Source organism: Atheta coriaria, unplaced genomic scaffold (genome assembly GCF_025399875.1).
Source record: "Atheta coriaria isolate IRGN ID8LTWV9N9 unplaced genomic scaffold, Caltech_Dcor_3.1 hic_scaffold_4_pilon, whole genome shotgun sequence".
Taxonomy (NCBI): Eukaryota; Metazoa; Arthropoda; class Insecta; order Coleoptera; family Staphylinidae; genus Dalotia; species Dalotia coriaria.
Genome location: NW_027045446.1, coordinates 11,632,530 through 11,643,739, shown reverse-complemented (window position 1 = coordinate 11,643,739; position 11,210 = coordinate 11,632,530). Strand labels below are relative to the sequence as shown.

General features: G+C 35.2%; 4 protein-coding genes and 1 long non-coding RNA gene across 7 annotated transcripts in view; 2 read left to right on the top strand and 3 right to left on the bottom strand.

The window, feature by feature from the left end:
- The window catches only part of LOC135791005 (uncharacterized), a 155,042-nt gene that overhangs the window by 41,358 nt on the left and 102,474 nt on the right, over positions 1–11,210 (top strand). The gene's annotated exons all lie outside the window — the stretch shown is intronic.
- LOC135790696 (kynurenine 3-monooxygenase-like) lies at positions 325–1,860 on the top strand. The gene is given in 7 exon segments (XM_065300968.1): positions 325–349; positions 391–495; positions 498–664; positions 721–857; positions 923–1,458; positions 1,461–1,720; positions 1,783–1,860. Coding segments are annotated over 7 exon segments (1,308 nt in total).
- LOC135790901 (2-acylglycerol O-acyltransferase 1-like) lies at positions 1,739–5,624 on the bottom strand. Its single transcript, XM_065301187.1, is given in 4 exon segments — positions 1,739–2,121; positions 2,183–2,641; positions 2,644–3,059; positions 5,451–5,624. Coding segments are annotated over 4 exon segments (1,059 nt in total). The 5' UTR covers positions 5,477–5,624; the 3' UTR covers positions 1,739–1,963.
- Positions 5,759–8,443, bottom strand: LOC135790900 (fatty-acid amide hydrolase 2-A-like). The gene is given in 8 exon segments (XM_065301186.1): positions 5,759–6,180; positions 6,232–6,399; positions 6,453–6,695; positions 6,753–6,883; positions 6,886–6,906; positions 7,021–7,350; positions 7,459–7,678; positions 7,881–8,443. Coding segments are annotated over 8 exon segments (1,557 nt in total). The 5' UTR covers positions 8,052–8,443; the 3' UTR covers positions 5,759–5,907.
- Positions 8,705–11,060, bottom strand: LOC135790899 (fatty-acid amide hydrolase 2-like). The gene is made up of 9 exons (XM_065301185.1): positions 10,730–11,060; positions 10,447–10,666; positions 10,159–10,376; positions 9,992–10,103; positions 9,783–9,940; positions 9,475–9,720; positions 9,138–9,305; positions 8,890–9,072; positions 8,705–8,825 (listed from the first exon to the last, which is right to left on the bottom strand). The coding sequence occupies exons 1-9, from the start codon at positions 10,898–10,900 to the stop codon at positions 8,736–8,738; spliced, it is 1,566 nt and encodes a 521-aa protein (XP_065157257.1). The 5' UTR covers positions 10,901–11,060; the 3' UTR covers positions 8,705–8,735.

Below are 11,210 nucleotides of genomic sequence, written 5' to 3'. Positions count from 1 at the left end.
TGGGCTACCCACAAGACCAATCACTCGGGAACATAAAAATAAAAATTAAAACAAACTGAATAATGACATAAACATCACACTATGACTATATAAATAGTCCATTACAATTTATTTACCCGTTAATCTATTGTACTCATGTAATTTACACTCAGGCAACATATCATGTTTGTAAAAACATAATCTGGTAGTTTTAGGGCATCTTACATATCAGTTACCCTTTTGTCACGTCTATAAATAGAAAGAAACTATAGAAATGCTCATAGTTCTCTTTAAATCATCATATTTACTGCATAAAAATAGTAAAACAATGACAGAATCAAAGTCATGCATTATAATCGGATGTGGTTTGGTAAAAATTTAAATTTATTTATAAATTGTTAATTTCAATAGAAATTATTTCCAAGGTGGGTTCCCTAGCCGCTCATTTTATGCTTAAACTTGGTTATGTAGTAACCATTTATGAGAAACGTGAAGATCCGCGTATGTCAAAACCGTCGAAGGTAGATCAATCAATTTGGCGATGTCCAACCGCGGGCGGAAATCGCTCAGATTTGTTGGCATGGAGGAAGACATTCTAAAGTTAGCCGTGCCAATGAAAGGACGCTACATTCATTCCAAATCAAAGAAGTGTGAATCTATACTGTATGATTCAATAAACAATGAGGTAACTACCATTTTACATTTTATAAACAAATATTTTTTTTATTTTTGTCTTTATAGTGTTTATATTCAATATCTCGCAACCAACTGAATCTGCAATTGATCAAAGCAATTGAAAACAATGACAACGTACGCTTGCACTTCCAACACAAACTGATTCAGGTCTTTCCGGATGAAGGGACTGTCACAATCCGCACGTATGTGTTTTGTGTTATCAGCAGTTGCGTGTATGTTTCACCGGTGTGAATTGTGTTTGTTCCAGCGCGGAAAATGTTCACGTTACGAATCGCGCCGATATAATAATAGCATCCGACGGTGCCTTTAGCGGAGTGCGAATGGAGATACAAAAGTCCTGTCTGCTTGATTACGCGCAGACCTACATCAATCACGGTTACGTGGAGCTGACGATAGCGAAAGAGCACGGTTTGCGTATGACGCAGAATCATTTACACATTTGGCCCAGAGGAACATTTATGATGATTGCATTACCAAATTTTGATCATTCATGGACTGTCACCTTGTTTATGCCTTTTAACATTTTTGAAGCACTTAAAACCAAAGAAGATTTGATTGATTTCTTTAAAGATACATTTCCAGACTTTTTTGATTATACAACACCAGAAGATTTAGCTTCTGATTTCTTTCAGAAGAAACCAATGCCATTGGTGTCTGTAAAATGTTCACCGTTTCATTTTGGTAGAGTTGTTTTACTTGGCGATGCAGCACATGCAATGGTACCATTTTATGGCCAAGGAATGAATGCAGGGTTTGAAGACTGTCGAATTCTCTACGATGTATTATCTCTTTTGATGTGGAAGAAGCACTGGAACGTTTTACAAAATGGCGGCGTGAAGATGCGCATGCAATTTGTGATCTTGCAATGTACAACTACCTAGAAATGCGTAATTTAGTATCAACAAGAAGTTACCGCATCCGAAAGTTCTTCGATAACATCGCATTCAGACTAATGCCCAATACTTGGATCCCTTTGTACAATTCAGTGTCATTCACTGACATGGGCTATAAAGAGTGTTGTGACAACAGAGCCTGGCAAGATAAGGCAAGTAAAACACAAACATATATTAATAGCTCTTCAAATTTATGTATAAAACCATTTTATAGATTATTCGCAACGTCTTCGTATCATTTGCTTTAATCATACCCGTAATCTTATTACTCCTCGTGATCATCAATGCTTAATGTGGAATCCAGTTGTATAACACTTAATATACTATAAATGAATAATCGTACGATAACAATACAAAATTATATATACACCTTTAATAACGTCCGATGAGGAGGACTACAAGATTTCCAACTTGACGTTCTCGGCATCTTTCAAGTAAGTGCGTTTTTGTTCTTCGAACAAATCAATCAGGCACTGTTTAAATTTCGCGTGGATTTCATCAACTTGCTCGGGAGTTGGATTTTGGATTTTTGGGATTTCCATTGGTCGTCCCACTAAAATATAAATATGATTTTAGTTATATCACAATAATGATTGAATAAAAATGTGATTTACCAACTGTTGTTACCGGTCTACGCCTGGGGACCAACCCAAAATTATATTGGAAAAACCCTCGACCAACTGGAATAGCCGGAGCAATACCAATATAATTCTTCAGCCATTCCTGCAGTGAGCGTACCCATGATCCCTCTGGATTGTCAACCTGATCAAACACATCAGTCTCACCAAACGAAAACACAGGCACCAGGGGGCTTCCGGATTTCAACGCGCATTTGATAAAACCCTTGCGTTTATTCAGTATAATTTTATACTGTCCAGGCCGACAATAAAAGGCTTCCGTAGCACCACCCACCATCAGAATACCAATATTACCACCGTGTGGCTCATCCAACACGTGTTCAATACTCTTGGCTGAAGCTTTACAACCACCAAGGCCGAAAACCATCTCACGAAAAAATGGCGCATCAAAGTGTTGACCAAGTGTCATTATCATACGCTTGTGATTAGGAAAAACTCTTTGAAGCCTCCGTAATTGGTTCCGAATGCCACGAACGGCCCCGTGCACAGCATGCCGTGTGGAAAACAACAAAACAAATAATTACGTTTTGGATCAAGGTCCATGAACGACACGCGTTCCAATTTCACTGGGAAATAGTCACGGAAATAACGCCACCATGTCCAACTTCGCACCCATTCGGATTTACGCCCGCCTTCTTCACATGTGTCTTTGTCAAGGGTTTTAATCCAGAGGATGTATATCAGTGTCAACCACCAGTATGATGTGAAAAATATTAGATATGCAGTGAGAATCCACATCATGAATCCACCGAATGCCATTATCACGAACCAACATCCCGCTGCGAGGGTTTGCAACCTTCGTTGCAGTGGGACATTCAATGGAGCCCAGTGGATTCCAAACAACTCCATTATTCTAAAATAAAAACATTTTTTTGTTATTTTTTAATTATAACTTTTAAATAAAAATTAACTCGCCAGTAAAAAAAGTAATCTTAGAGTGGAATTTTACCAATGATTATATTGCGATTCAAAATGATGTATAATTATATTTAAAACAATTCGTTTACTTCGTCATTGTCCCATTGACAGTAGTGATATATGTATATGTTTACTCACAATGTGTATTAAGTAACGATGACTAACAATAATATTAAACGACGACTGTTTTACCGCGAATTTGTATTTTTAGCCATCCAACACCTAGTACACTAGCTGTGAAACTTTGAAATGTAGAAATTGAGAAAGTCTGCACTTTCACGTTCGATATGTGGATTTAAATATTGCATGCACTGCAAGTTGTCGGTGTTTATAACTCGTTATAAACGCGTTATCTCCGCGAAAACCAGACGAATTCAAAATATGTTGTTGTCGCGAAAGCTTTGTGTTGACGTCCAATTAGAATCGATTTCAAATCACGTATGTATGTGAATGCACGATGCAAATGCATATATTCTTTGTTTTGCGCATCTTATATAACGGTGATCGGTTGTAACCACGTCGCGCGCCTCAAAGTCTTTGACTACGTCTAAATATAGGAAGTGGTCAATGTTCCATTCGAGGTAACTAACAAATTAACGGAAATTAAAATTGTTTTTTTTTTTTGCTTTTTAATTTTATGTTCTGGCCGTTGAAACTGGATTCCCGTTTTGTATCATCCCGTCCCCCTTGTACAAGTTGTAAAGTGTACACTACGAGCATTGTTGCATCGGCGGTCACGTTGCCGGCGCGCATGTCGAAAGCCAACGTATCGTGAAAACTCACAAACTCACCTTGAACTCGCCGGCGCGCAAGAAGTAACCAAGCCGTGTGTCTCGGTTGCTTGTCTCACGCGAAGAGTGTTTGTTCTCAATCGTGCTCACAGTGCAAGCGCATCACACACGATTATTTCGAAGATATTTTCCGTGCGAAAAAGCTTACTTTACTCGCTACCTACGAGAATGGCTAACGACGTCTTGACGCACTCGCGAACTCGCGACCAACATCGTCGCGTCGCGTTTGTATTTTAAAATAAATACGCGCGATACAACACGTTGCTAGAGACGCCCCACTCCGAGCACAAACTCACACGCGACCTGCTTGTAGGTATTTCTACATGCATCGGAAGAACCTTATTCCGGTATTGTGTGTGGTGGTGTGGAAAACAAGCGCGCACGATTCGTACATTAATAATTTCCCATTTGGAAATGCGATATAATTCACCGATTTCCAAACGTAACATGTTCGTTATCAGCAGTGGCATGTATCGTAAATAATGTAAATCACTATTTGCATACGATGACAATACAATACGGTGAATTCAATGTAAGACTGCGAAATTTAAATCAAAAAGTTCATCGGACGATATTTGCCGCTCCAATTGTGAGTGATGCGTGTGATGCGCACGTAATAGTTTTTATTTTTAATTTTCGCTTTATTGTATTATTTTTACCTTTAATCTGATTATCAATATTGACGACGATGAGACCGCTTCCTATCTGATTGACCTATAAACTTTCAATTATGCTGTGCTTGTACCTCTAGTACCAAACTATTGATTTAATTTTGTGATAGTTTTTATTCACGCTGCAAACCCAAAACTTTGCATGTAGATAAACACGAGTCGTTTATAATTGTAGTTGTTATCGTGAAATATGTAAATTCATGATTTCAAAATGGTGAAATTCGAATAATATGTTGTCAATTATCAATAAGCGTTATGTTGAATGAGTACATGTAATAAAGCGCCTTTTCTTATTTAAAATAACAATAAAAACTTCAATTTACGTCCTTTACTCTATAATTTTATATTTGTGTCTTTAGGTTAATGGAAAATTAAAGCTTACAACTTAATTTCTTTGTAAATCATTGGACACTTTCTTTTCCTTGTAGAAAATTAAATATTTAGTGTAGTTACATCAACGTCTTTGCTCTCTAGACATAATTTGCATGATTATCTAACCGTATTACGAATGTAAATGTTTAACTCTTCAAAACACCAAAAAACTTCTACTTCATTAATTTGAAGTAAAATTATATTAAAAAAGTGATGTTTTTGTATTGTTTGCGTTTAAAGAATAAAATTATGCAATTTATGACGTTAATTAATAAATTAAACTTTGAATTTTACACAAAAAATATTTAATGATGTAATTTGTGTTTAAACAACGAAAAAACGTTGGAGTTTATAGAAAAACCACAAAATAAACATGTCAATATCAAGAATCACTTAAATCGTGCGATAGTAGCATACCATATCATTATTTACACTGTAAATAGTTTTACATACACTCAACGTTTATATAATAACAATCGTAAAACAGCTTACCTAAATATTGCTTCGAGGATCACCATGATGTTGAGGTAATCAATATGCTGATCAAAACAATATAAAACTCGTGACGCACATACTCTTACTAAGCCGAAAAATCACCGACTGACCAACAATATCAAATAGAAGTAATTTTAAAAGAGTGCATTCCAACATTGTGCACACTCGACTTTGCCTAGCACACTACGCGATAAGAAACTCGATAAGATTGTGATCAAATCGACCTCGAGTTGTTTGATGTGTTTTCGATATCAACAGGCAAGTTTACTATTGATAAAAGCAATGAAATATTAATAAGACGTTGGTACGTTGAAAGTACAACCTACAATCTATTTCAAAACATTATGTTCATGTTCATGGCGATGAATCAATATAAAAATAAAAAGTCGATATTGAAATTATGATGTGTTTTGTGTTGCCTACGTTTGTGGACGGTTTTGTGATGAATTCAAAATTACGTGGGTGGTTGCCAACCGCCAAACGCTTTTTCGAGCTCTTTGGCAACAGCGAAACAGAGTTTGTCCTGTCTAGGTCCTGCGACAACCTGAATTCCAATTGGCATGCCATTTTTGTCAACACCGAGCGCAACATGCGTGCTCGGTATGCCCAAATTGTTAAATATACTTTGGTACTGTACGCCACTCAGCTTAAAAATAAATTGGTTGTGTTGATATGCGTTTGTAGGGAATGTTGGATAGAGAAACACTCCGTTGGTACCCAAATGTGTCTAAAAATTAAATATCATTCAAAAACATTCTATTATAAGTATTTAACTTACTTTGAATTCAATTTTTAGTTCTTCCAACTCTTTTAAGTAAAGTTTTCTTTTATAAGGAAACACAAAACCTCGCACACAGCGCAAAAATGAAAATATTAATCCATTAAATGAATATTTTGAACATCCAAACGGATATTTTAATAATTCAAACAATAACCAATCATTTTGCTAAAATTAAACTTGTTGTTATGATTTTAAATACAAAAGGTGACCATACAAACTTTGTCGGATATTGGGTTGCCTAGTATGTTAGGTAAATCATTCAAATACAACAACACCGCCGCAGTAATTTCCATCGTGTTGCTCATACTAAATTTAAATTGGTCCACATTTGCACCGCAGACGTGCTGCAAATGTGTGACGCATTTATTTATAGCCTGTTTAATTTCTGAATCCACAGCAACGTGCGCAATGCTTGCGCCTGCGTTGAACATGTGGAAAATGTTCAATGATTTTAAATCAACCTGCAATTTAAATATATAATCAAATTTGTAAGAATAAAAAACAAACACAAACATTACCTGATCATCCAATCCTAATTCAAATGAATGATCTGTTAAGACCTTGAAAACCAAGGGTAAGTCTTCTGCGTAACGCACCATTGGTCCAACAGTAAAATTAAATTTACCCATGTCGCTCTGCGCATTAGGAAATGACCTTCAGAAGCCACTAAATCTAAAAACAAAATCAATTTCATTTAATTGCAATTGGCGCAGCATTACCGCACGTGTTTCATTTTATTGATAGTTAATTAAAGAAAACAACAATTTTTTTGTTGAGTTTTCTTACTTGCGGTGCACTTATGCGCAAAAACTCCATTCAACAGCGCAGGTAAACGTAATGAACCTGCAACATCAGATCCTATTCCTATTATAGAAGCACCCGCTCCAAGTAATGCACCCTCTCCTCCAGAAGAACCCCCAGGACTATATTTTATATGATATGGGTTGTTTGTTCGACCAGTAATACGATTATTACTCTCCCAGTATAAACAAAATTCCGGGGTGTTGGAAACAAGAAGAATAATTCCTCCAGCGCGCCGGATGCGTGCAACAGCAGCGCCATCTTGTGCAGCACGAAATCCTTCACGTTGTAATGATCCACAGGCTTGGCTCATTCCTATATTCATTAAATAATTGTTTAATTACATTTGTAGTTGTGTTGTACATTTACTGATCGAGAAATGCACTTAAGTCAAATATTTGTTTACGTGTTTTACTGAAATACCTTTCACTCCACATGATTCTTTGATTGTTATAGGGACACCCAGTAATGGTTGTGTTTTCTCTAGTTGTACTGGATCTATAATAGTTTTATTTAAATATTCGTCCACAGCTTTGGCGTCCTGTAATGCATCTTCAAATCTATCCTCGACTACAGCGTTTAATATTGGATTTACTTCTTTAATGCGCTCGATATATGCGGTTACAACTGTTTCGCTTTTCATCTGTGAAAACAAAATCAAAATATATTTAAAAATTAATAAAAAATTAAGAAATTAAAATAGCATTTTTTGTGAAACGTTTTTTTAGTTTTTATGACTCGTTTCGCGCATTATTCCGACTATATTTCAACCTTCAATTAACTCTTTTTGCGCATATCATGTTTTTTTTAAAGTAAAGTAGTTTTAGTTTAAATATTAGATATACCTCACGCTTCCTGATTTTGTCCGCTAATGTAGTCGCGCTCAATAGAAGAATGTGGTTTTTGATCGGTGTAATTTTCGTCGTTTTTCTCCACGAAACAAGCCAAAAAATCGGAATAACCAGCCATGAAATAATGCGCATCAAGAATAGAACCAGCCTCAGTAAGATCTCCATGTTCAAGTTGAAAACCTTTCTTCTAATGCACTCTCTGCATTGACCTTATTAATCCTTAAGTTTCTCTTTGATTTTCACTGCAATAATGACGCGCCACAATACAATAAATGCAGTTTGCATCTAATTACCGATCGCAATTTGATTAAAAAGTCATTCGACGCCGAAGACACGCACCGTATGTATTGCAAAAAATATAAAAATTAGCATTTTGTACTCCCGCCGTGAATAACAAACTAACAAGACATTTACATGTTTACTTTTCACTTGCTTCGAGTGATTTGATTTGCGCGATAAGCACCGAGCAACTATTGACGTGCCAATACGAATTGTTTATAAACTTGGAGATTCGTCCGTTCATCCCTACCTACAGTTCACTCCCGTTTGTTGGACAACATTTGTTTGATTTATATTTTGTGTAAAATCATTATAATCATTATAATGCGCACGTTGTGTCTATAATTTACTCAAATAAATGACTTTACTTTTTGGATCATTGATTTTTCAATTCATTAAAAATCAGTTTTATTGCTTTCTAGAGCGCTTGTATCTAGTTAGGTCAGGAGTGACACAAGTTTATCAAGTTTTGTATAAAGTTATAGATAAAAGAATCAAGTAAATTTATAAATAAACGAAATAAAAACAAAAAATGTCTGTAATTTTTCTTTATTATGGGTTTGGTTATGTTTACTCAGGACACGCCCATCCTCCAAAACTTTTCTCCAGGGCTTCCGCAACAGCAAGACTCAATCGATCTTGTTTGGGTCCGGCAACCACCTGTACACAAACATATTGCGTGCACAATATAATAACCAAGTGATTTGCATAAATAGATAATTACCTGAATACCAACTGGTAATCCATCTTTATTCAAACCAATAGGTACCTGAGTACTTGGGCATCCAAGAATATTAAAAATCATCGCGTATGTAATGCTTGATATCCTCGTAAAGATCTGGTAGTGCTGGATTGCAGGCGTTGAAAATGTTGGATATAATAATACAGAGTTGTCGCTCAATTTGTTCTGTAAATTAATATCAATGATAAATGAATAACCTTGTTCTTGTTATACTTGTTGTTATATGTTACCCAAACAATTTTCTGCAGTTCTGCCATTTTCAGCTTGTAGTATGGTAAATGTCTTCGTGGTAGAAACGCATTGTAACGGATGACTAATTCCGCGAGTAGTAGTTGAATAGACAAATCACTCATACCGCACAGACTCTTTATGATTTCCATATACAAGTTTCGATTTTTCTGCAACAATAATTAAATTTCGTAATGTTTTTCTTCAAGAAGCAATTTGCACCAAGGCTACATACTCGTATCTGATTAAAATCATTAAATATCAAATAAAATGAGTGAAAACATAAACTAACACAATATTTAGTTTTATTATCACATAAAACTTAGAAAGGCGAATTACCTTTGGATTATTGGGATCTTGCATAAAGTTAGGCCTTTCGTTAAGTTCTAAATATAGACTTGTTCCTATTTCGACAGAGTTTTCCATGCCTTTAAACGTGACAACTTCCGATTTCATATTGAAATTTTTCCGCAAAGTTTTTACAGATTTCGAAATTGCTTCGATGATTTCCTGGGACACTGGTACGATTCCAAGCATATTGTAATACTCTTCGGTGTAAAGTACTTTTACTTGACTAAGATCAACCTGTAAATGTTAACATTTAAATATATATTTATGAAGCATCGTAAAATAAATAAACCGCAAACCTTTTTATCCAACTCAAGACATTTGCCTTCATCGGCGCTCATTACTTTCAGCATCGGTTTTAGATCGCTTGCATAACGGCACATTGGGCCTATTGCAATATAACTACAGAAAGCAGAGTCAGTTGAATTTGGAAAATGCATCGTGTGTGGTATTATTCCTATAATAATATTAATTTTATTTTTCGACAATAATATTGATTTTTATTTACTTGGTGTTGTTTTATGACCAAAAATGCCTGAAAAAGAACATGGCACACGAATTGATCCAGCATAATCACTTCCTACTCCTGCTACTGAAGCACCAGAACCAATAATGGCGGCCTAAATACTTTATAAATAAATTTAACAGTTTAAAACACTTTAAAACGTTCAATACTTCACCGCCTGATGATCCAGCTACACTATAGTGTGTATTATATGGATTTTTAGTGCGCCCATTCAATAAATTTTCAGTTTCCAGTGCAGCACAATATTCAGGACAATTTGTTACAGCTAAAACAATAAATCCTGCCTTTTTCAACCGTTGTACACTAGCGCCATCTGCTGCACACTTTGATTCTTTTCGTTTCAATGATCCAACGGAGTAACTCATATCTAGACAAGATTATTATCATTATTAATGATTTCAATAAAATCCAAAAGTGAATCATTATAGATTTCAGACCTTTGACACCGCAACTTTCTTTGATGGTTATAGGTACACCTAAAAATGGCTTGTTTTTGACTAAAATGGCTTCGGAAATTTTAGTTTTTGCTATAAAATCATCCGCGGCTTTTGCATCCATAAGAGCCGCTTTAAATCTTTCATCAGTCACAGCATTTACAATAGGATTCACTTGTTTTATTCTCGTGATGTATGTAGAAACAACATAATGCGATGACAACTGTAATAAATTACATAATTATAATTTATTTTAAAGTTGACTTTACTTAAGTTGTTTACTTACTTTTTTCTGTCGTATTTTACTAGCTAACTCGGTTGCACTTAAAACTAAAACACGATTATCGATTGGTGGTAGTTTTTTCTGCCATCTGCAACGTTGTAGCCAAAACACTGGCTGTAAAATTTTATCAAGGAGAATAGCAAGCAGTCCGAAGATTCTAAATATCAAATCCATGTTTATGTGTTAATGTGAACTTGAAACTTTAAACTAATTGTATCAATCGATTGTAGAATTATTTAATTACACTCTGCTTATCGCACCAAAGATTAATTAGATTTTCGACAATAAGGAGATAAATTTGATTGAAATTTACGAGTACATTATCGTAAAGTGCACATCAAATTGATTTGTTGGATATTATTCGATCAATTGCGTAGTTTCGGTGGACATTAAGTTGTTTACTGGTTGTTAGTTTTTTGTTAGTCTACAAACATAACTATAAAACACTCCATGTGTTCGTGTTCCTAAATTTTAGTTTAATTAT